At 37.4% G+C, this 26,563-nt stretch overlaps 1 protein-coding gene across 1 annotated transcript; it reads left to right on the top strand.

Annotated features, from left to right (window-relative positions):
- Positions 1-92: 92 nt before the first annotated feature.
- Positions 93-26,560, top strand: LOC137395178 (xylose isomerase-like). Its single transcript, XM_068082005.1, has 14 exons — positions 93-251; positions 9,268-9,344; positions 14,493-14,565; positions 16,499-16,640; positions 18,369-18,506; positions 19,517-19,626; positions 20,079-20,174; positions 21,696-21,779; positions 22,120-22,175; positions 22,488-22,558; positions 22,814-22,919; positions 24,665-24,767; positions 25,240-25,394; positions 26,420-26,560. Exons 1-14 carry the CDS (start codon positions 161-163, stop codon positions 26,501-26,503), a joined length of 1,386 nt encoding a protein of 461 aa, XP_067938106.1. The 5' UTR covers positions 93-160; the 3' UTR covers positions 26,504-26,560.
- Positions 26,561-26,563: the final 3 nt, after the last annotated feature.

Raw genomic sequence — 26,563 nt, 5'->3', positions numbered from 1 at the left:
ATCTTTTCAGTAACAATCATTTTTTATTAAATCTCAATATATCAATACCGATAACAACACAAGACTCTACAGTTTTGTCTCGGCGTGCTTGAAGAAGTTTCTGCAACACGAACCGGATTCATATTAGTAATTGCGTTTCGTTTCTGCACTGTTGTAAACTATGGAAAGTCCTAGTAGTAAGAGACCTAAAAGAGGGTCTATTGCTATACCTACTGACGAAAACTCTTTAGCGTCTGCTGTGTTCTTTCCTGGTAAGCAATAATGTCTTAGTAAATCTTTTTGGATGAGCATTTTCGGTTATTTCTGACATTGAAGAAAGCAAGAGAGAAAAATCCAATGGCAAAGTTCAAGATATACATGTACATGAAACATGTAGTGAAAATAAATCTCTGAGATTGTTGTTAACAAATGCCAGATCTGTGAAAGGAAAGTTAAATGAGGTGCAAATTCTGGCTTCAGAGTGTGATATCTTATGCTTGACCGAAACCCATCTTGACCCCAGTTTTAATAACAACAGTTTTCATACAGATGTGATAGAGACAGACATGTGAGTGGAGTTATGATGGCTCTACTACCTAGTTTACAGCACCAACATGTGCAACTACGTTGGTCATTTTTCCTTATTGAATTTGTTTGTACTTATATCGAATGTTCTCTGAGTGGGTTCGTCTTTGTTGTTTTGTGTGTATATATTTTTCCTAGTTTAATTAAAGATGCAGTAGATTCACTCAATGAGCTATTGGATTTAATTTTTAATATTTTTGGACTTGAATTAATTTAATTAATAACAATAATCCGAAATCAACGAGTCAAGAGTTACCGGGGATCTTAATTTTCCATACATCAATTGGTCTGAGTACAGAGTTAAACTATCTTCTAACCAAAGATCGACTCACTATCATTTATAAACTGCATACTGCCCCATAACTTAAGTCAAATAGTAACTGAGCCTACCCATTACCTTGGTGATCCCTTGGCTTAATTTTAGCTGATAGGCCTAGTTTCATCTGTAACCTAAGCGTTGTAAATTCTGATCTCAGTAACTATTACATAGTAGAACTTAAACTGGAAGCACAATTCAGTTATCCGGGGAATGGAACTACCTCTTTTAGGATGTATAGTAAAGCTAACTTTCCTGCAATCAGTGAGGCCCTGAATCGCACCCTGAAAACAACAAAACAGGGGATTGAGGTAAAGCAAAACATTAATTTAATTAGGGATTTGTTTGAGAGTGATGTTAAACCTGCTATCAATCAGTTTATACCAACATGTAGATGCGTAGCAAAGAGTAAAATTTTGAATGAGCCTCCGTGGTTTAACAATCACACCAGAAAAGCAGTGAGATAACAGAGAAATATGTACGAGAAGTTTAAAAAATCGAAACTTGAAACCGATTTGGTTATATATAAAACTGCGAGGCTGAACAATAAGAAGCTATTTCGCAAATTAAAATTATTATTTTTATAAAGCTCTATATGAACCATTAAGCAGTGGGAATAGTAAATCCTTTTGAAAATTTTATAAGAGAAAGAGTGGTAAAAGCATTCAAAATTCAGTCACTTTTAAAAATATGTCTGCTATTCAATCATCAGAGATTTTTAACTCATACTTTCAAAGTGTTTTTTTCAAAGAACATTCAAGTGGATGTTCCAAGATCCAGTGGAATGTAGGGAGGATGCTAACCAAACAATACAAATTGCAAGAAAAGGAGTCAAAAATAGAGTTGAAATTTACCAGGCTTGAGGCCAAAATTGCTCGTTGGCTTCAAGCCTGGTAAAGTCCCAGGACCGGATCAACTGAAAAGGGAGGATTTGAATCTTGATGTTATAGTCACTGGTCAGATACTGGCTCTTATTTTTCAATAATGGAACGGATCAGGCAATTTTATGGTTCGTATAACGTAAAACTTTTTTAACATAAGCGTTCTCAGCACAAATTATTTATGTTGTAGGAGTGTCTACTGTAATAGTTTTTCTGTTCACTAGCAGTCTGAGAAACAGTGAAAAAACTTCATAGTTTTGATATAAATTTTAATTTTGCATAGCTTCTTCATAAGTTGAGTCCACAGCTCATTTGTCACTCACTAATTCGCACTAAAGGCGTTTTTTTCTATTATTACCAATGGCATCCTTCTGTAAAAGAGGTTTCATGCCATCACTGAGTTGCTCATGACCGGCATCACCGCATCCAGCTGCAACCTAACCATTTTCACCACAATTTCAAAACTTACGAGCCTGTTTTTTCATAACCTATTCACCTCACCATTGTCCAACATCAATAATGAAAATCAACCAAGTCAAGCACCATAGTTAACATATTTAGCCACACATGCGTTAGAACATCACAGAAAAAACTTTAGAAACAACATGGCACTGAACACGCTTAAACTATACACCACAAAGTTTAGAAAAGCACAAAATACAATCTAAAACACAATAACACAGCGCTTCCACAGAAGCGTAGTGGTGATCCTGCTGACTGCTCCATGTTCAATCAGTCATTACTTAGTGCAGCATACAAACACTGCCATCCATGTAATAACATATATATATCATATATATATCGTGGGGTGTCTAACACCTAGAACACGCATCCTGTAGTTCAGCATAAGCATGGCATCTCCAAAGATAACTTGTTGCTTGTATTCAAAAGTCCTACAATGCAGCCTGACACACAGACAGCCGGACACACAGACAGACGCATGCATATGGTAATGTTTGTTTTGGTAAAACTTTCCAATGTGAACCTTGACAGTGTCAAGCAAGTACCCGCAGGCAGGACATACAATATGTTGATAAATTCAAAGAGTTGATGGCTTTCAAAATGTTTGGAAATTTATTTTTAAGCAGGCAATCTATGTTTCAGCTATGTAATTGTTTTGCATTTTATATTATAGTTTACCAAAACTTAAATGGTTATACGCACAGCTTACAGGCAGGGTGCTATAAGTAAAGAAGGTAAAAATGCATCTAATATTTAAATGCGTGTTACAAATACAGTTCAACCTCAGTTCTCTAAAGTCTAAGATCTCGAACTTATTAAATTTTAACAAAAAATTTGAAACTGCTTGGATTGCAGGAAAACCCGATGGCCCGGCTCAACTGCTGACCAATGCTCTCTTTATCTAATCTTTAGTGGTCAACTGTTGGCTAGTTTTCAATATGTTAATGCTTCGATTTTATAATTGGAAAAGGTAAAAAATATTTTTTGTGTGTTTTTTTTTTCGGTCTTTCATGTGATATCTTATATTAGAATAAAGTACTTGCTATTGCTATTCTGCACAAAGTTTTAAGGAGACAGGCTGGGTTTGGAGTTGCTACAGTTATGGCAATGCAGTCTCTCTCCCACACTTCACTGTTAATATAGTCGATGAGGAATTGAGTGCTTCTTTCATATTACCTGTTCTTTAAATACACAGTTTATGGCGTAAATTTTATAAAAATGCTTGAAATTTTTAGTCTTGAAATTATTTACATTAGTAATGATGGGAAAGTCATTTTGGAATTCAAACATATTGTTCTTTGAACCGTCTTATTTGGAAGCTTGTAGTTGAAAAGCTAACTTGAATGTCTATCATATGAACACGAGGCATTGTGACGACCTTCACCTAGGCAAACCTTACTCTGAGTCTGTTATAGACGGAGTTTAGATTAGTGCTAAAACTAGACAGTCTTGTGTGTGAATATAACATTCAGATAGCGGAGAGAACCGTGTAGTTTGAAGGCCTTTGAAGTCATCCAGTATGAGACAGGCTTTACGCTTGGTTCCCTTATCGAATGCGAGACCCTGGTGGTAATCTCCGTGCAACAAAACACCTGCGGCGCTAGGCTCGGCTGCTAATGTTCACATAAAGCTGGTAATCGCATAAAAATGGCTGCTAGCCATGTCGGATCAAAAGTGCTGACCTTCACTTGTACAGTGCGTTTTGGGAAGGCTTTGTCTGCGGCTCTTCGCGAATGTTGAACAGCGCTGAACGCTTGCGTTGACCGCCGGCAACTACTCACAGTACTCGGCGTAGGTTCACATTTCACCGCTGATAGCCCTGCTGCGCTGTCGCCGGTGCTTACAGCGTATATGGGAACCAGTTTGCTTTAGGGATTGGCCTGATTTACCTGCAATGGTTTGTTTGTAAATGTAACGAGAGGCAAGTAGTGATAAGTAATAAAAACAGGTGATAACAGCTGCTTTCTGCCAAAATCATTAGCAGCTGTATTCCTTATTCCTCGAAGGTGCTACTCAATACTCTAGATAGGAGATGACCTTTTTGACATCGAAATTCATGGAGCGTATTAGTGGCATGATGTTAGCAACAAGTATAATGTAGAGTCATTTAGTATTGACAGTTCTGTGAATGTCTTGTAGCTAGCAGGGTCCTGCGGGATTTATATAATTGTGAATATGTTAAAGCCTTCCAGCCTTGTTAATTTTAAACCATATGGATGGACACTGGTCATCTTTCATAATTAAGAAAGCCCATGGATATGTTTTGTACAAGATCCCCCTGTTATATGCTGTCTTCTTCTCTCTCACTTTGCACCAGGACATAAATACTAGGACATAATTACTAGGAAATAATTACTAAGACATAATAACCAGGACATAATAATCAGGACATAGCAGGGTAAAACACTTTGTTGTTATACTATCGGCTGTAACACGCTCGGAACTTTCAAATTTTCAAGACGTAATTTCTGCCTAATTGAAGTCATTAGTCTTTAAAGTACATTTGTCCTTTTATTGTATTGCTCAATAACTCTTGATTGAACATAGACTACTTACCAATTTTCAGCTGACGTTAAGGCAAGTATGACAGAGTCGGTGTCTACATTCAAAATTTCGTGAACATTCTTCAACCAGACGACTTTGCCTTAGTCAAGAGTAACTTTTTTGTGAAGTGATTTATAGTCGTTTAGCACTCAAGCTACATGTACACTGTATAACTTAGTTCAATAAGAAACACCAAGTTTTGTCATTATTCTAAAGTCAACTTTCTGCTAGACTAAAAAATTTAATCCTTTTTGCAATGCATTATTACTGCACCGGTGTCTACAATGCATTAATACTGCACCAGTGTCTACAATGCATTAATACTGCACCGGTGTCCGCAATGAATTATTACTGCACCGGTGTCTACAATGCATTATTACTGCACCGGTGTATGCAATGCATTAATACTGCACCAGCGTCTGCAATGCATTATTACTGCACCGGTGTCTGCAATGCATTATTACTGCATCGGTGTCTGCAATGCATTATTACTGCTCCGGTGTCTGCAATGCATTATTACTGCACCGGTGTCGGTAATAAAATGTTGTCATTTCACTTAATTTTTTACTTATGCACTGCTAAAAAATTTAAGGGTATTCTCGTACTCCCTACGCATACCTCTTAACATATCGGCAAATACCTGCTGTTGAATGAGGTATACCGTAATCAATTCTGCCATGATTCTTCCATAATTAGTCCTACACGTATCTATAAACTTGGAGTTATCCCCCACTTGCGCCTTTAAATGATATGTGACCATCGCAGCAGTTACATTTTTATCAATGACCCTTGCACAAACCTAATACCTAGACCCATTCTTTCTAAAGGTAAGCGTTCAGTTACTATAATTGTCTACAAACATTACTGTTTGTTTATAAGGTCTCATCAAATCACGCCATACGTTTATGTTGCATCGATACTCGTGCACTTATCCGTTGTCAAAGTATTCTTTCTCCATTCACTTATCGCATACCCCAATCAAGTTACTAAACAAATACCTTTTTAGTGGTTATGATCTGCAATAAAATGTAACATTACTATGTACAGTATTGTACAGAGTTCTTACCTTCGAGACAGACATAGTGGCTAACGGTGGTGGTAGGAGAGAGACTTGACAGCAACGCATTCGGTACACTAGACTTTTGTGACGATACAAAACATTACATAAACTTTGAATTGAACTTAAATGATTTTAGCTTACTAAACACACATAAAGTTAAGTTTTAATCTTTTACAAATCTTAACTTTAGTTTTATCATTGTTTTAATTTAATATCATCTGTTTCCAGTTTTATGTTTTTGCCTCGCTTTCATTGTAACTTTTAACCAAACTTATTAAAAATAGTTTTAAACTGATTCTACGAAAAAGATCGAGCTATACTATTCCTGAAAGCTACATTTTGCAGACTTAGTGGCCGCATCAAAGTATTTCAAAATGGCATATCTCACTTTCAATTGTCAAGGTTACAAGATCGGAATCTGGATGCGTCATCTTATATGTAACATATGGTTGTCAGTGCCTCAAGTCTATTACGTGCTACTGTCTATCAATACAAACAATAGCATATCACTATTGCAATAGCTCATGTCAGCAAGGGTTAATATTATTTTACTTTTGTGTTATTATTATTTTATGAAACTTGTTCCAATATTACAGAAATAGCACTTCAAAATGTACCGTTTTTAGGTGCACTAAAGATATGATTCTGCCCAATTTTTTGTTATCCCACAGCCAAACACGAGCGAAGCGATTGTTTGAGAGCTTTATGATAAATGCATATGTGCACACAACTCACGAAAATTATTCATCAACACCATCACAAACCCTTGTACCGAAATCTCATCAACACATTTAAACCATAACTGTCACGAACAACTTTTATTCAATTCACTAGGTAAATCAGACACGCTAATTCCGATTTTGTACTCAAAATAAAGATTAGTCCACTAACATTTAAAGTCATTTAGGCTTTTTTAAAGCGTTTCAATATCCGTTTCGAAAACAACACAATCGGCATTACAAGTTCCACCCATAAATATGTGACGAAACCTAGCTTTTTCAGGAACGGAAGTTAAGAATGTTTAGTCCGGTTTAGAATAATAGAGATGGGTGTCTTAAAACCCATTATTATCTAAATCCAGCCTGTAAAATAATTTCAGTTTTTTATGAAACGTATATAAAATATTTAAAATTGCTCGTAGCTTGTTACATGACGTTTAAATAGGCTGGACGCCGAAAAAAATGAGCTCAAAAAGCGCGGTTTTATCACAAGCTAGCGTTGTTATCGCGCTTTTTTAAATATGCAATGTTAAATAGCTCATCTACCTTTCAGAAAATACTGATATTATTTTTAAGGCTGAATTTAGATATTAATGGATTTTAAAACACCCATCTCTATTATTCTAAATCGGTCTAAACATACCTACGTAACTTCTGTTCCTAAAAAGCTAGGTTACGTCACGTATTTATGGGCGGAGCTTGTTATGCCGATCGCGTTGTTTTCGAGACCGATATTAAAACGCTGTCAAAAAGCCTTCATTACTCTGAAAGTTAGTGGACTAATCTTTATTATGAATACAAAATTGAAATCAGCGTGTCTGATTTACTTAGTAAATACGATAAAAGTTGTTCGTGACAGTTATGGTTTAAATATTTTTCAATGGAGTCATTTAAGTATAATAACGATACAAAACACGTATAAACCTATTTAAATATTTTACCAAGTGTTTGAAATTTGTAGACAATATTCTAAACTTTACCCATCTGATCAGATAATACATAACTAGACAGATTAATTTGGCATAAAATCGATATTAAAACCTGACAAGCCTTTTTAAATCAAAATTAAGACCGGCCAACGAAACGCCGATAAAGCCTTGCAACCGAGAATAGAACCATTAAATCGTGCGTATTTCACGAGAAAAACGTGCACATTTCACCAGTCTATGACATTGTCTAATTGCCAAAGGTTTCTAATATCTTTCCATTTTTAATATCTTGCCAAAATATTTAATTATAAGAATAATTATTCGATTTTATAAAATTATAAGATTTAATTATAAAAATAATCATTCGAATTTATTTATCTGAAGGTTTCTGTAATAAATGAGACCATTTGAGGCGTAGACCGGTTTACAGATACGAAATTGCGGTACACAGTTTATCAGCCTATGTTTTTTTGTCCAATTACCGAAGGTTTCATTAAATTATTTAGAGCGTTAGCCAAAATTCTTTACATCTTATGTACAAGCTAGGGCCGAACTACAATGCCCCTTTATGACGAGAACATTTTTTTTATTTTGCTCCAGTTTGCATAAAACTTCCAGACACGTGGATTCTGATGCTCGCTTTTTGTGACAGATCGCTATCAAAACCATTCTACATTCAGCACAACCAACTTTCAAACAGTGTATATTACACAGCAGCTTGCCATTTTACTTCTAATATTGCATTTCAGAGATATAATAAAGATATTTCATTATTGATGTTGTTAAATTACATACAGTACAGTAGGTTAGGCCTACAGCTTTAATTAATATTTATTTTATTGTTGTAAAACATAGGTTTGAGATAGTAATAGATTAGGTGTGATTTTTATACAACCTTTTGTTTTGCATAATTGACTTTTTGAATTTAATTTCGAAACAACTTGTCAACTACCATGGACATACAACTTCCCAGAACACCACGTCGACGCAGTGGCCGTCCACGTGTCTCCCAATTATTACAGCTCAATAGGAGGATAAATAGAAGGTCCTCACAACAACCATCAACATCAAATGCTGATGTTCAACAACACGCTACTCAAATTAATAACAACTCATCTGATTCAGAGAATTCTTTAGTAGATGTTGTAGGCGATGTAAATGACATGGACTTACTTGGCAGCCCCTTTGTTTCCAGATGATGATGCTCCCTCAAATTTATTTTATATCATCTCGAATAACTCTCATTTACACTATACTATTTCTGCTGACAACTACTTTTTCAACAACCAGCACTACCCTTTCTTTTTTCCATTATCACTTTGGTCGTGGGCTGTATGACGGGAATTTCTAGTATATATAATATATGTCTTTATTAAGTATTGTGTACTCAGCTATTGAATCATATTATTGTTATCATTGCAACATTTTCTCAGAATAAGCACTGGCCAAGGGAGGCAAATCTATAATTGGTTTTGGCATAAATCCAAACATGGAAAAGCTTTGACTGTATAAAGTTTGAAAATTTTTGTATCACACTTTGTTCAACGTTTAATGTCACAGCAGAGCTGTTTATACTAACTGTGCCGACTTATTAGCCAAGTTCTGACAGTATTAAACTACGAAGCTAATGGACAGTATAGGCTATGAGCTTAGCCTGTTGCATCAATGATGTAGTGCTGCAAAATCGCGCAGTTTACCCTCTTTTACTAGTGCTGTCAGTGTTTTTAGCCTCAAATCTCTATTTGTAAGTTATGATTACGATGCTTACATAATGTAATAATTATGTTTGCAGATGTTTCCAAGATTAGTTACAAGCCTCAGGCGGCTGCCGCTGAGACTATGGTCTTTAAACACTACAACGCAGATGAGGTGGGTCCTGTTAGCCACAGGTTGAGCCTGGGTCACACTGAGCACCCTTTGAACCACAGTCAAACTATGCCAATGAGCAGCACCGACACAGGGGGGGGATCGCGGTCTCCTTATTACTGCCTAGTTTTAGCGCTCGTCCAGTCTCAGTCTGTAATGACAGGCTCAGTCTGTAATGACAGGCTCAGCATAAAGCGTGAGAGTTTAGAACTTTAGATAATCACAATGACGCTTGTTTAGGAATTGATAATTTGTGTTCGTAACCAGAATTTCTCTTTACATTTCATAGATCGTAGGTGCTACCTTTGTACCAAAACAGATCACTGCACTAACAGGGTCATTCAACTCATTCATTTCATAGATAGTAGGTGCTACCTTTGTACCAAAACAGATCACTGCACTAACAGGATCATTCAACTCATTCATTTCATAGATAGTAGGTGCTACCTTTGTACCAAAACCAATCACTGCACTAACGGGATCATTCAACTCATTCATTTCATAGATAGTAGGTGCTACCTTTGTACCAAAACAGATCACTGCACTAACAGGATCATTCAACTCATTCATTTCATAGATAGTAGGTGCTACCTTTGTACCAAAACCGATCACTGCACTAACAGGATCATTCAACTCATTCATTTCATAGATAGTAGGTGCTACCTTTGTGCCAAAACAGATCACTGCACTAACAGGATCATTCAACTCATTCATTTCATAGATAATAGGTGCTACCTTTGTACCAAAACAGATCACTGCACTAACAGGATCATTCAACTCATTCATTTCATAGATAGTAGGTGCTACCTTTGTACCAAAACAGATCACTGCACTAACGGGATCATTCAACTCATTCATTTCATAGATAGTAGGTGCTACCTTTGTGCCAAAACAGATCACTGCACTAACAGGATCATTCAACTCATTCATTTCATAGATAGTAGGTGCTACCTTTGTACCAAAACAGATCACTGCACTAACAGGATCATTCAACTCATTCATTTCATAGATAGTAGGTGCTACCTTTGTACCAAAACAGATCACTGCACTAACAGGATCATTCAACTCATTCATTTCATAGATAGTAGGTGCTACCTTTGTGCCAAAACAGATCACTGCACTAACAGGATCATTCAACTCATTCATTTCATAGATAGTAGGTGCTACCTTTGTACCAAAACAGATCACTGCACTAACAGGATCATTCAACTCATTCATTTCATAGATAGTAGGTGCTACCTTTGTACCAAAACCGATCACTGCACTAACGGGATCATTCAACTCATTCATTTCATAGATAGTAGGTGCTACCTTTGTGCCAAAACAGATCACTGCACTAACCGGATCATTCAACTCATTCATTTCATAGATAGTAGGTGCTACCTTTGTACCAAAACAGATCACTGCACTAACAGGATCATTCAACTCATTCATTTCATAGATAGTAGGTGCTACCTTTGTACCAAAACAGATCACTGCACTAACAGGATCATTCAACTCATTCATTTCATAGATAGTAGGTGCTACCTTTGTACCAAAACAGATCACTGCACTAACAGGATCATTCAACTCATTCATTTCATAGATAGTAGGTGCTACCTTTGTACCAAAACAGATCACTGCATTAACAGGATCATTCAACTCATTCATTTCATAGATAGTAGGTGCTACCTTTGTACCAAAACAGATCACTGCACTAACAGGATCATTCAACTCATTCATTTCATAGATAGTAGGTGCTACCTTTGTACCAAAACAGATCACTGCACTAACAGGATCATTCAACTCATTCATTTCATAGATAGTAGGTGCTACCTTTGTACCAAAACAGATCACTGCACTAACAGGATCATTCAACTCATTCATTTCATAGATAGTAGGTGCTACCTTTGTACCAAAACAGATCACTGCACTAACAGGATCATTCAACTCATTCATTTCATAGATAGTAGGTGCTACCTTTGTACCAAAACAGATCACTGCACTAACAGGATCATTCAACTCATTCATTTCATAGATAGTAGGTGCTACCTTTGTACCAAAACAGATCACTGCACTAACAGGATCATTCAACTCATTCATTTCATAGATAGTAGGTGCTACCTTTGTACCAAAACAGATCACTGCATTAACAGGATCATTCAACTCATTCATTTCATAGATAGTAGGTGCTACCTTTGTACCAAAACAGATCACTGCACTAACAGGATCATTCAACTCATTCATTTCATAGATAGTAGGTGCTACCTTTGTACCAAAACAGATCACTGCACTAACCGGATCATTCAACTCATTCATTTCATAGATAGTAGGTGCTACCTTTGTGCCAAAACAGATCACTGCACTAACAGGCAGAGCTGCTTTCAAATGACTTTTTTATGACTCAAATCATATCCGGCAAACTACAAATCAAATCAAATCCCCTACCGTTGTCGGCAGATTCAAAGCAAATCAAATCGAATCAGCTCAATAACGAATTCAAATCCTGAATCATTTGAGAATGATTTGAAATACTCTTTCAAATTGTTTGCTCAATTATTGCATAGTATGATCAATCTACAGTGTAGCTGTAGCGGCATAGTCTGTACTCTTCCTATCCATTGGACCTGAACCAGGGGGAAAGGGTAGGGGATTTGCCCCGTGCCCGTTTTGGGTTCTATGGATAGGAATAGTATAGCTGTATCTCTGTACCACTATATGTGTTATGTATGCTAAAATCATCACTAGATAAGGTTTTTTTCTGTGTTCTTCGAGGTATATTAAAACATCATGGCAAAGCACATCATACCATTGGCTGGATACATCAATGAATGAGTGGAGGGTTATGTAACAGTTTGTGGTCATGGCTGTGACTGCTTTTATTGAAGCTTTTAAGCAAGAATGTACAAATGTAAAAAAAACAACTTTCGATACTTTTTTAAAGTTACAAAATATAAGATACAAGTATAAGATAAAACCTGAAAATATTGGCAAGTGAAACACAGTTACTGAGGCTTGAACTTGAAGGAAATGAAACTAAGCATTGAGCCTATAATCAACAGTTACATTATATTAACACATTTACTTAAATACACTTGTTGCATTTTAGAAAAACTAGCTTGCGCAAGTTTTCAGATGTCAAGGAGCTCCTGTGTGGCCTCATGATGAAGCCACTTTTACTAAAAACCCGTTCTATGGGAGCTGATGAAGCTGGTACTAAAAGGACCCTCAGCGCCAGCTTGCTAAGCCTCAGTAACTGTGTCTCACCTTGCCAATAGCTTAGAGTGTTACAAGAAAATCTGCTTTTCGCCATATACTTTTCAATCTCCTGATGTACTGAATCTAGGTTACTTGTACTAGCTAAAGGTGCTCTATTCAAAAAATCAGCGAACGTATCTTCATTAACACATGTTTGTATTTGCTGAGTGCATGTGACTTCCTCTTTCTGTACATCGTCCTTTTTAATCGAAATCCCGTTTTAAGTATTATACTTCACTTAGTAAGTAAGTGACTGTGTATAAAATATTATTAATTATATTATTATACATATAATATAATTAATTATATAATAATAATGTATAGATAAATGTTAAAACTATGTATGATATATAAATATTACATTTATTATACTTACTTGGATAGAATGTTATTGTTATGCTATTTTTTTATAATTTAAAATAATAAATTAAATCAAAATGTTATTTAATATTATTCTAATAAATTTGATATAACAAATAAAATTTTAATTTATTTTATAAATTAAATCCTACCCAATTATAATATAATGCATATTTATATTCATGAACATTGTCATTACTGTGAATATTGAATGTGTCGGCGGCATGGAATAGTATTGTATAGAATATTATATATTATAATACTATATTCATTCATTCATGCCGTAGGCACAGCACAAGTAATTTTTATTTTGGCTAGTGATTGTGAGGTTAGAGTGGGATAGTCACAACCAATTACTAGCAATCAAATAATTGACATCAAAGTATTCAATGCCAGCACCACAACTACAAACATGCCTTTTCCACAACTTACCAGAGCTGCTCATGTTGATTTCTTTTACACACACGACACGCGGTCCTTTTCTTTTTTCTGTAGAGAGACACACACACGCGGTTGCTTAGCCTCGGTACTGATGGTGTGCATTTCTTGCCAAAGTTTGGGCTAACTTCGCAAATGTCGTGAAAATGTTTCGATCGGTTACAGAAGACAAGGCTATCAATAGCGATGTGATTTGAATTATTTTTCAAATCAAGTCTTCAAATCAGCCCGAAACTTCAAATCAACTCAAGTTACTTCCAAAGCTTTTCAAATCGAATCAAATCATCATTTGTGTCAAATCAGTACAAAATGATTTGCTTCAAATATTCAAATATTCAAATCACCATGATTTGAGAGCAGCTCTGCTAACAGGATCATTCAACTCATTCATTTCATAGATAGTAGGTGCTATCTTTGTGCCAAAACAGATCACTGCACTAACAGGATCATTCAACTCATTCTGCTATTAGTGTTTAGCACTAGGGAGACTTTTTATGATACATTTGTGAGATTTGCATGAATATTATCCAGTCAGTTTTACTCTTTTATGCCTAGTACTTTGTGCATCTACAGACCCATCATCAGACAGTCAACGTTCACATTGGTCAACTAGGGAAAGGTTTGACCAATTCCTATTGGTATCATTTGGTAGGAGTCAGTATATCCATCGTTTTTTTGACGTCATCACCCTGTTTGCACATGCACTCGTCCACGAAAAAGCCGCTATTTTTGTAGAAAACGATCGTCATTCTCTTGAATAATATTATTTTTCGGTGTTGTTTTGATACTAAAATAAAAAATTTGCAAGCAAAAGCATTGTTTGCAATAATTAATTGCGGAAGCTTCGTGTTTTTAACGATAAAAGCTGTCCATAAAGACAAAGCTGGACAAAGCCAATACTCGGGTTGAAGTCAAGTCAGTGGAGAGAGTTCATGGTGTACCAGGCTTTATAGACAGTTGGTTTGAGGAGGGGCTGGAGGTCTAGGGTTTGCTGATGATCCGCTTGCTGTTTCAGATTTTAAAAAAGGATGTAGTCTGCGCTTTGTTAATTCTTCAAATATGGCTTACTCTGTCAAAGTTATCAGCACTAGAAGAGTATCCTTTCTCTTTTGGTAGGTGATAAATGGCAAAACGATGGCTGAATGGCTAAGGTTTAGCGTCTGCTACTGGCACACATTCAGGGGCCAGGGTAAGTATAACACACCATTCAGGGGCCGGGGTAAGTCTAACACAACATTCAGAGGCCAGGGTAAGGCTAACACAACATTCAGAGGCCAGGGTGTCTAACAAACCGTTTAAGGGCCAGGGTAAGTCTAACACATCTAGGGATGGCGTTTGTGGTTTGGAGAGGTGTTATCGACTATCGTTGGAGTTGTCCCAGCGATAGCTATCGAATTATCAATGAGCAGACAGAGTTCACCGATAGTTATCGCGTGACTTGGCAGCTGGGAAAACTATCGTATTATCGTGCCTGAAAAGATCGAGGATTGTGGGAAGGGATAGGAAGGGCTGCAGAAAAAAATTTGCAGAAAAAATAAAAACTACAAGCAAAGTCGGATACCTCTAACTTCACGGGACCGAACAAAAGTGTTCGAGTTATCAGAGCACTGTCACAAGTTAATGTATTTATTAGTAGATAAATGTACACATATATACAAACTATATATAAATTAAATGCATAGATGGCTTGTTGCAAATTAAAAGGCTTCTACTCTAAAGTTTAAAAAACACGTCATCAGAAAGTATAGAGACTTTTTATCACTTGAGATTGGTTTGTTGCTTTAGGTGATGTGATTGCCAGGACGTTTTCAGATTAAAATTGGCTAAACTTGATCCGCTGTTGACATGCTCAAAAGAAAAGAAATCTTTTTGTTTTGAGCGTTTTAACCAAGATCAAGCTTGCCGATTTTTCTTAAAGTTGATTCGAAGGTTAGCTCACTTTTCCTTGCTTTCGGAGGGCCAGCGCTAAAGGGATAGCTGGTAAAATTTGATTTTTTGCAAACCTTTAGAAAAGTTGTTAATAAAAATATTTTGCCGATGGTGGTAATAATGATGCTTAAGAACTACTAAAAGTTGAGGTTTATCTCTATGGCCAGGAATAAAGTGATATTTTAAAGCGATAACAACCGTTGCAGTAGCCGTTGGGCAAAAAACTGTTCGAGTTAACCATGTGTTCGAGCTATCCGAGGGCGAGTTATCCGAGTTTGATTTTATCTGCAAAACTATCGGGTTATATTCTGTTTTATTATTCGATAACGATATATAAGTTTCGGATGTTTTGATAGGCTAAAAATAAGCAACATATTCATATCGAGAAGACAACTACCGACTATCGCAGTCGACTATTTAGCTATTGTGCAACCCTAAACACATTCCTTTAGTGGCCAGGGTAAGTCTAACACATCCTTTTAGTGGCCAGGCTAAGTCTAACACACCATTCACGGCCAGGGTAAGTCTAACACATCCCTATAGTGGCCAGGGTGAGTCTAAAACATCCCTAAAATGGTCAGGGTAAGTCTAAAACATCCCTATAGTGGTCAGGGTGAGTCTAAAACATCCCTATAGTGGTCAGGGTAAGTCTAACACATCCTTTTAGTGGCCAGGCTAAGTCTAGCACACCATTCACGGCCAGGGTAAGTCTAACACATCCCTATAGTGGCCAGGGTGAGTCTAAAACATCCCTAAAGTGGTCAGGGTGAGTCTAAAACATCCCTAAAGTGGTCAGGGTAAGTCTAACACAGCATTTAAGGGCCAGAGTAAGTTTAACACATTTTTGGGGCAGGTGAGTGCAACACATGACATTCAGATGCTAGGGTTAGTCTACGACAAGACATTCAAAGTGACAGGCTAAGGCAAGTGACAAGCTACATAAGTGTCACACATTTCCTGGTTTATCTAAAGCTATCACCCTAATTCTATCCTCACTCCAATACAATTATCAACATGGCTGAACATTATACATACGTAGGTATTTTCGGTTTCATAGTCAATGTTATACATGTTAGTTGGCTGATTGTATCTCAACTTTAAGAAGCATCTGTTCATTCGACATTTTTGTAAAGCTTTCCTTCTTTTATGGCAGAATAGTTTACAATGATTTTATTGGCTCTGCATGGTTGCAGGAGCTGACCCTTTTGGGCTTCCGACTATCTCACGGCCTTGGGATGATGGCTCCGACTCTTTGTTCAATGCCAAAAGGAGGATGCACGCTGCCTTTGAGTTTATGAGTAAGCTAGGAGTGAAGTACTGGTCCTTCCATGACAGGTAAATATCCACCCAGAATCTAGTACTAGCTCGTCTATAGCAGGTAAATATCTACTCTGAGTAAGGTTAATATTAGTTTTTCCTGTCCTATTCAACACCAAACACAAATGATTGTCATTTTAGCCATGTAATGGAATATAAAGTTGGCTAACTAGAACCTACCAGCATCCTACTAGCATGCATAAAACAGAAGTCAAAGTGTGCATTTTTGTTCGATGCATTTGTAGAGTCTTGCTGATGATGGCCTAATATTGATGACAAAAGTGAGTCCTACTGTCAACGTAATCAAATGAGTAATATTTTATGGGAGAAGTCAACAAGGTCTTTTGTTTTATCGTACCCGTTCAAATATTACAAAACAGCTCATACAAAATCTCTTATTTTACTGCAGCAAAAATATAAAGACAGCTCATGTTTTTAATTTTTTGGTAAAATTTGTGACTTATGTAGATTTTTTTGGACAGCAGTAAAAAAGGTCAGTCAGCAGTATTTTCGTGCGTGGCCACCTAAAGTACAGACCAAGAAAGGCAAATCTGAAATTCATTATGGCAAATGTAACAATGCTAAAGCAGATAATTACAGTAAAACCTCGGTTCTCGACCATAATCCGTTCCAAAACCCTGTTCGAAAAGCGATTTGTTCGAACACCGAAATCATTTTTCCCATTACAAATAATGTAAATCGTTTTAATCCGTTCCAACACCCTGAATGTTTACCTTTTTAGTATTTTATACGTTATTTTATGCATGAAATTGCACATTAAAATGCTGACCAACACATAAAAAGCAATGTATATCTCAGAAAATGTTAAGCAAAATGGCAAAGACACAAATAACATAAACATAAATGTAACCCAGGCTAATCGTACGTTCGCGTTATCGTAATCTTCCATACGAAAGATTACGCTAATATGAACATATAAAAATAAAAAAAGGATAAAGTAAAGAATTATGAATAGGACTTTTTAGGATACTGGATGTTCTTTTCTCTTAAAATATCTATCCAATGACACTTGCTTCTGCCTTCTTTTTAGCACTTTTCGGAAGTGGTTCATGATAGTGTCGTTTAAGTCATTGATGACTCTGGTGGCTTGCACTGACTTTCTTTGGAGGCATGATTAAGGGCTAAAACACTTCGTACACCTATATAAAACGTGAGAGCAAAACGCAGCACGTCCGCGTGCGACAACAGTTGGTCACGGAGAGAGCGATCTACACCCGTACGCCGCTCAGCATCCCACCCTCACGTACGCACTCACGCGTCGTACCGGCATTCGAACTCCGATTTTTGTTCGAACTACGAAGCAAGAATTTCTTGAATTTTTTGTTCGGACTCCGATTTGTTCGAACTGCGAGTCGTTCGAAAACCGAGGTTCCACTGTACTCTATAAAATTCTCATGTCACTCCTTTGATGCCATCTAGTATGGCAGCTACACACTTAGTTACGAGTGTGTAGCCACGCTACATTTACAGTTTAGTCTTATTCCTTCCTCCTTTCTGTGATACCGTGGTGATTCGTACCGTGTCCAACATTGGAGGGTCATGGTTGAGTATCTGATCTATACCTGAAATGGTCAGTGCCACCTACTCGATATGACACAGAAACAGGAGCCAATGCATGCTACTTTTGTTGGGAAAGCTACTGCTTGCAGTTATGGAATTTTCGCATGATCTGAATATTAAGCTGCTGTCAGCAGATGCCTTCTAGACTTTGCATGAATGTTACAGAGATATTGCTCCAGAGGGCTCCAGCCTTGAGGCCACCAACAAAAACTTAGATGAATTAGTAGATCTTGCTGAAGAGCTGATGGCCAGATACAACATAAAGTTGTTATGGAATACGTGTAACCTGTTTGCTCACCCAAGGTGAGTGCTGTAGAGCATCTGTAACCTGTTTGCTCACTCAAGGTGAGTGCTGTAGGAGCACCTGTAACCTGTTTGCTCACCCAAGGTGAGTGCTGTAGAGCATCTGTAACCTGTTTGCTCACCCAAGGTGAGTGCTGTAGAGCATCTGTAGCCTGTTTGCTCACCCAAGGTGAGTGCTGTAGAGCATCTGTAACCTGTTTGCTCACTCAAGGTGAGTGCTGTAGGAGCACCTGTAACCTGTTTGCTCACCCAAGGTGAGTGCTGTAGAGCATCTGTAACCTGTTTGCTCACCCAAGGTGAGTGCTGTAGAGCATCTGTAACCTGTTTGCTCACCCAAGGTGAGTGCTGTAGAGCACCTGTAACCTGTTTGTTCACTCAAGGTGAGCGCTGTAGAGCACCTGTAACCTGTTTGTTCACCCAAGGTGAGTGCTGTAGGAGCACCTGTAACCTGTTTGCTCACTCAAGGTGAGTGCTGTAGAGCACCTATAATCTGTTTGTTCACCCAAGGTGAGTGCTGTAGGAGCACCTGTAACCTGTTTGCTCACCCAAGGTGAGTGCTGTAGAGCATCTGTAACCTGTTTGCTCACCCAAGGTGAGTGCTGTAGAGCATCTGTAACCTGTTTGCTCACTCAAGGTGAGCGCTGTAGAGCACCTATAATCTGTTTGTTCACTCAAGGTGAGTGCTGTAGAGCACCTGTAACCTGTTTGTTCACCGAATTGAGCATTGTGAAACACATGCAACATCTTTAGCAAACAGATGAAAATATGAGTGTCTGGGTTCTTTGCTTTTACTCCTAGCCAACCGCTACCCCCTGACTATCTTACTAGTGTCAATATTGGTATTAGCACTGGTTTTAGTGTGTTTAGCACATGTCCTTTCATGGCGTAGGCATGCCATGTATTAATATGTGTCCTTCTCGAGTTGTCTGCTTATACATGTTTGTTAGCTTACCCGCTGAACCCCCATGCTCGTCTGCGCTTCAGCTGAGGTTTGCTGCCATTGGTTTCAGGTACATGAATGGTGCTTTGACAAATCCTGATGCGCATGTATTTGCTTATGCTGCTGCGCAGGTAAAGAAAGGCCTTGATGTAGCAAAGCGGCTAGGAGCAAAGAACTTTGGTTAGTGGTGTATATCGCTTGCCTTTCAGCTTGTCTATCGTAGCATCATAGCTGGTCACAGCAGCTAACCAAGGGATAAGATAAAGTTAACCAAAGAATAAGATAGAATTAACCAAGGGATAAGATAAAGCTAATCAAGGGATAAAATAGAGTTAACCAAAGGATAAGATAGAATTAACCAAGGGATAAGATAGAGCTAGCCAAGGGATAAAATAGAGCTAACCGAGGGATGAGATAGAGCTAAACAAAGGATAAGATAGAGCTAACCGAGGGATAAGATAGAGCTAACCAAGGAATAAGATAGAGAGGAATAAGACTGATAGAGAATTTTTTCTTTTAAGAAGTTGGATGAGCCTAACATATCACCTTTCTCGAAACTCATAGAATGAGGTCTGAGGTCATTGTCTGGTTTCTTTAAAAGTTTGCAACATCAGTCGTTAAATATTTGACAGTGTTTTGGGGAGGTAGGGAGGGCTACAGCACCCTCCTCAATACTGATATAAGGAAGGAGCTGGATCACATGGCTAACTTCTTCAAGATGGTTATTAGTAAGTATCAATCATTTCATTCCTTTTTATTCATTTTTCATGCAAAGAGTGTTATTGATGTTTAGAGTTTTCCAAGCTCTACTCTTTTCTACTTCATTGGTAGAACAATTAGCAAAGAATCGCTAGTCCTCCAGCATGGTTTATAGGTGCATGGTAACGGTATCACTAATCATTGCCATGAGGAGATCATTTTATTTGCAAGATAAACTGAACCGACAAGCCTTCATACCAAGAATCTTAAATATAACAGACAATTTTTTCAGCGTGTACATGAACTCTATGTATATGTGTTGAGCTATGTGCAAATGACAACAAGTGTGCACAACTCAAAACATAAACTCTGTGTATATGTGATGATTGGTGAAGTTAAATATGAGAGTATGAAGATGATTGGTGAAGTTAAATATGAGACTATGAAGATGATTGGTGAAGTTAAATATGAGAGTATGAAGATGATTGGTGAAGTTAAATATGAGAATATGAAGATGATTGGTGAAGTTAAATATGAGAGTATGAAGATGATTGGTGAAGTTAAATATGAGAGTATGAAGATGATTGGTGAAGTTAAATACAGTATGAAGATGATTGGTGAAGTTAAACATGAGAGTATGAAGATGATTGGTGAAGTTAAATATGAGACTATGAAGATGATTGGTGAAATTAAATATGGGACTATGAAGATGATTGGTGAAGTTAAATATGAGAGTATGAAGATGATTGGTGAAGTTAAATATGAGAGTATGAAGATGATTGGTGAAGTTAAATATGAGAGTATGAAGATGATTGGTGAAGTTAAATATGAGACTATGAAGATGATTGGTGAAGTTAAACATGAGAGTATGAAGATGATTGGTGAAGTTAAATATGAGACTATGAAGATGATTGGTGAAGTTAAATATGAGAGTATGAAGATGATTGGTGAAGTTAAATATGAGAGTATGAAGATGATTGGTGAAGTTAAATATGAGACTATGAAGATGATTGGTGAAGTTAAACATGAGAGTATGAAGATGATTGGTGAAGTTAAATATGAGACTATGAAGATGATTGGTGAAGTTAAATATGAGAGTATGAAGATGATTGGTGAAGTTAAATATGAGACTATGAAGATGATTGGTGAAGTTAAATATGAGACTATGAAGATGATTGGTGTAGTTAAATATGAGACTGAAGATGATTGGTGAAGTTAAACATGAGAGTATGAAGATGATTGGTGAAGTTAAACATGAGAGTATGAAGATGATTGGTGAAGTTAAATATGAGACTATGAAGATGATTGGTGAAGTTAAATACAGTATGAAAATATGAAGATTGCTGGTATATTCTGCCTTGACTGCTATATGCATGTGTGCAGGTAGATTATTTTCTGATTATCGTACGAGAGTACGCGGACGTACGAGAGTACGCGGACGTACGAGAGTATGCGGACGTACTTTCGTCCGCTGGATTTTGTCATACTGAGTTTAACTAAAAGTGAGGCGAAATTGTCAGATATCATTTCATCTCTGCTTTCCTGTTTAGGTTACAAGACCCAGATTGGCTTCGATGGGCAGCTGCTTATTGAGCCCAAAGCGAAGGAACCTACTAGACATCAGTATGATTATGGTATGCATTGTTCTGTTTTACAAAACATCTCTCACACTTTTATCATCTAGACCCATCAGTAGTTCAGTCTTGATTAGCATGTATTTGTGTGTGAGTCATATTGTAAAGTTTGTGTGCTGTTCATCACTGCCTCTTCGTGTGAGTGTCTTTCTGTTTCACACATTTTGTTGAGTTGAACTCTACCTGTTACTAAACGATCAATTGTACACATGAGTTAGTGTGCGGCACCAAGCAAGAACTAATATCTGTTAGCGTGTGTTGTTTGCCTCTTGACTTTGTTTGCTCCTGTCTTTTCTAATACTGCGTGCCCTTCTATACGTTAACATCTTATGTTCCTTAGATGCCATGACTGTTATTGCTTTTCTCAAAACCTACAACCTGGAAAAACACTTTAAGGTAAAATTATATTTCTATTCCATATGATATCTATTATGTTATTAGTTAGAGTGTGTGTAAACTAGTGATGATCTAGTGTAAATTAATATAGTGTAAATTAAACTAGTGTAATCTCTCTGATGTTTGTGGCTCTATTTCCTACCTTAGTCGTACGACATCTTGCATCTCTAAGTGTACACTGAAGGACTGTTGCAGAAACCTTGTATTTATCGAGCAATGATGTTCTTTGCTGACATAGAAGCTACCTAAAATAATCATAAGAGTTTTTTACCAGTGCCAAGCTTCCCCATATGTTAGAGTCAAATCTTTTAGATTAACGTGGAGCCAAATCACACAACCTTGGCAGGACATCCATTTGAGCACGACATCGCCTTTGCTGCTGCGTATGTATTTACAATAGCGTGACATTTGAATGTAATTTGTGCAACAATTGAATTGCAATGGTTAGTCAGGTGAATTCACTTGTTTGGTATCTACCTTCTCCGCCTCTTTATTGGCCTGTGAGGCTGTTTGAAAGGCATTGTATCAATAATCTCTTTAGCCATAGTAGTATATTTTCATTTATGCGATCTTAAAAGGGTCATAGTAAGCTTACAAGTTCTTGGTTATATTCTCTCTATTTTGTGGGATTCTTACAGATACAACATGCTTGGTTCTATCGATTCTAACACTGGCTCAGCTGATATGGGCTGGGATACTGACCAGTTTCCCATGGACATCCGAGCTACAACCGCAGTCATGCAGGTAACATAGCTTGGTACCTCTGCCTTAGTTTTTCTGCCTTAGTGTCTCTGCCTTAGTGTCTCTGCCTTAGTGTCTCTGCCCTGATCAGATTTACGCAGCTTTCAGTCTAACGTTTCACATGAATAAACTCTTTTTACTGCTTTCTTATTTAAAGTAATTCTTCACCGCTTGGCAGGTCAGCTTTTGGGGTTTCCAAACTTCAGAATGGAAACAGTTTTCATTAAAGAAATTTAATATAAATCAAAATAAAAGACTAAAATAAAAAAAATACATAAATCTGTCTCATACTCTGACCCAGTGAGATCCCTTCATGAGCATCATTGTGGGCATCACTGAGGCAGGTGTCATATGTCTATACCATTGCTAACTGAGGCAGGTGTCATATATGTCTGTACCATTTCTAATTGAGGCAGGTGTCATATATCTATACCATTGCTAATTGAGGCAGGTGTCATACATGGCTGTACTCTTGCTTAGTGAAGCAGGTGTCATATGTTTATACCATTACTAATTGAGGCAGGTATTTTAGAATATAGCGTTTACTAGCCTTCTAAAAATATTTAAGAATAAAGCTAGGTTTTAAATATTGGTTATTCGGTTTTGGTTGTAGTCGTTTTCTTAAATGTGAGCAATTTGTAATGTTAAATTTTAATATAAAATGATTCCAACTCATTAAATAGTGCTGCCTGTCAAAAAGGTTCCTATCAGCTGTATCCAACTACAGTCACATGAGGTGAATTATACAATAGTGCTGCCTGTCTAAAAGGTTCCTATCAGCTGTATCTAACTGCAGTCACATGAGGTGAATTATACAATAGTGCTCCCTGGTCACACTTGAACTTAACTGGAGTAGTCATGTATGCTGTCTGAGACAGCTGGCATCATCCTTTTTGTATCTCTGACCAGTGTAAAGTGTAATGACCAGTGTAATGCTGGAATCTTTTCAGAGACTGTCCTTCGAGGTGTGTCAGATGAATGCAACGGAATAATATATTCTTTTTGTGTCATCATCATCACCATCACACACTGTAACAGTCTGCATGTGGCTGTTTTCATTTTAGTCTAACCCAGCATCTCCAGCTCTCTTTCTTATCTATGTCATTAGTTCGTGTTCATATTCAATGTGTTCATACTTCTCCTGAAGGTGTCTTTAATTCCCAGTATAGTCCTTTGATTGCGCTTTCTTCTTTATATTGGGGGAAGAACAGCTCTTGGGCATTTCATCACTATCCATTCTCTCAACATATCTCAACCACCTCATATTTGTTCAGGTTACGTTGGTTATAAATGACCATCTTCCTGGTCTTTTGTCAATATTTCCGTATTAGCGATCTTATCCTTCTTTGACATACCTGTGATTGATCATAAATAATATATCGTGACACATACGTATAATTTGTGAGCTTTAGACATGTGTCCGCTATACAAAGCAGAACTGCCAGCACCGTAGACCGATACAGCTGCCTTGATCCACTTGTAAATGGTCATCAGCCTTCCACCTGCCTGCTTATGAATTTAACAAGTATTTCATAACTGATAAATGCTCAAGGATGGCAAGAAAGACACAAGCTGCTCTTTTGTTTGTAACCTATTACTTTATCATCTCCCCTAACATTTACAGGTCTTCCTTATTATTCTCTCGTCTGATAATCTCCTTTAGCCTGAGTTATGCCCACTGAATCACTCTGTGCACCTACAATCTATGTTTTTTCTTGTGTCATCTGAGCCATGTTTTATATTTTCAGACTGTCCTGGACATGAAAGGAATTGCTCCCGGAGGTCTGAACTTTGATGCAAAAGTGAGGCGCGAGTCAATAGCTATCAATGACATGTTCATAGCTCATATAGGTACGGTATGTTTTTCATACGGGTACCACACATTCATCACACATACTAGCATTCAATGTTCTCAACTCATAAAAGTATTGTGTGTTCTTTTCATAGATATGGTTCTCTTATAGCTCACATAAATAGGACGTTATCAGTATTCTCATATGTATTGCATATTCATTATAGATACTACACACTCATCGCTTATATGCTTATAGTATACCCTGGTAGGTGTAATATTGGCTCCGTATGTTTTACTGTTGTAATTCTCGCCATTCAAAGATCTCTCTATCCAACTGCAAAAAGTATTTTAATATGACTGGTTGGTGCAGGCTTTTATCATGCTGTACCTTTAGTAATCCTTCCTGTCCTTCCAGTTTGGTCACAAGATACTGTATGTATAACTATGGGTGCAAATTCTACGAAACCTTTTGCATGAATCTATCTTTTGAGGTGTGCATCCACCTTGTTTCTGTTACTCTGCATGTAGGTGCTATGGATGCATTTGCTCGGGGACTCCGCAATGCTGCTCGAATGCAGCATGAGGCTGTGCTGAGCAAAGCTAAGGCAGAGAGGTACAACTCCTTCAAGTCAGGAATTGGTGCCAAGATAGAGGCTGGTACAACAAGTCTCGAGGAACTGGCGGTATGTAGCTGTTAATTTTGTATTTTATGCAATTTAAATGCATTATAAATCAAATAGGTACTAGTTAAATGCAGTTACATTGTGATTGCAGATACTGTGACAGATTTAGATGTTTCAAAAACACTAGTATAAAAGTTGAGCAACTGTCGGGATATGTCAACTTGGTCTGATAGTTGTAATAGTTGATAAAATTGTTACGGCATTTTAGTGATGGCGGCTACTAACCATTCATTTTTTAGCTTTCAAGAGCCTGTAATCACATTTTCTCACGGCTGATTTAATAACCTGGTAAAAGCAAGCAATCTAATTTTACTTATGCAAGCTTTAAAGCCTAGAGTGAAGAGTAATACAAGGTCAAGCAATGTTTAATCATGTTGGTCTAACCAAGCGTGATAGCCATGTATAATAATAGATGTTTAGCTATAAAAAGGCTTCGAATAAAAGTTAGGAACGTTCTGACCTCTAGCCATGAATTTGTTAAGCAAATTTATGCACCACTATTTCACCAGTAAACCGCAACACGCATTCTAAAAGAGCTATGACTACTTTCTCAAGGGCAAAGCATTTCGATGCAGTTGAAATAACGAGTCATGAATGCGAGACCGTCATCAACTGTTGTAAGTTACATGTATTAGCTGGTGGGTCACTCGATTAGTGGGAATATCATTATTTATTGCCTTGTAAAAATAGAATCTTATTATGCCACACTTTAACATTGCTAAGTGATGCTATGCCAGAAATGTCTGTAGAAACAATAGTATAAGGATACGTTTCATTTCTAGCGTAGATCAACAGCACAAAAGTCACATTAGATCTGTGCTCAGCGGGTAAAACAGTATACCAATGTGTAAGCGTGTCAAGGCTTATGTGTAAGCGTGTCAAGGCTTATGTGTAGCAAAAATTGGTTAAGGACCTTTGTCATGTCAAAGTAGTGTGATAAAGTTAAGAGAGTATAGGATAGTTGTTTCTACTGACAGCGTGTCAGTGTAGATGCAATCAAACGGCTCTGAATACGTACCTTGTAGGACTATGTTACCAAGACTGGTGAACCTGAGCAGCGATCGGCAGCACAGGAGCACTACGAGGGAGTCTTCAATTATTACATATAGTCTGGAAACTAAAAGCCCCACGCTTCCTAACTTTTTTGGTGAAATCACCTTCGTGTATTG

This window comes from Watersipora subatra, chromosome 4 (genome assembly GCF_963576615.1).
Source record: "Watersipora subatra chromosome 4, tzWatSuba1.1, whole genome shotgun sequence".
Lineage (NCBI taxonomy): Eukaryota > Metazoa > Bryozoa > Gymnolaemata > Cheilostomatida > Watersiporidae > Watersipora > Watersipora subatra.
Note: the sequence above shows the minus strand (reverse complement) of the source record. Positions and strands in the feature narration are given on the sequence as shown.

Coding starts and splice junctions, on each gene's coding strand:
- LOC137395178 (XM_068082005.1), top strand. CDS start 161: ATGGAAAGTCCTAGTAGTAAGAGACCTAAAAGAGGGTCTATTGCTATA. Junction 14,566..16,498: donor GCACACATTCAGGGGCCAGG/GTAAGTATAACA, acceptor GCATGGTTGCAG/GAGCTGACCCTTTTGGGCTT. Junction 21,780..22,119: donor TAGACATCAGTATGATTATG/GTATGCATTGTT, acceptor TATGTTCCTTAG/ATGCCATGACTGTTATTGCT.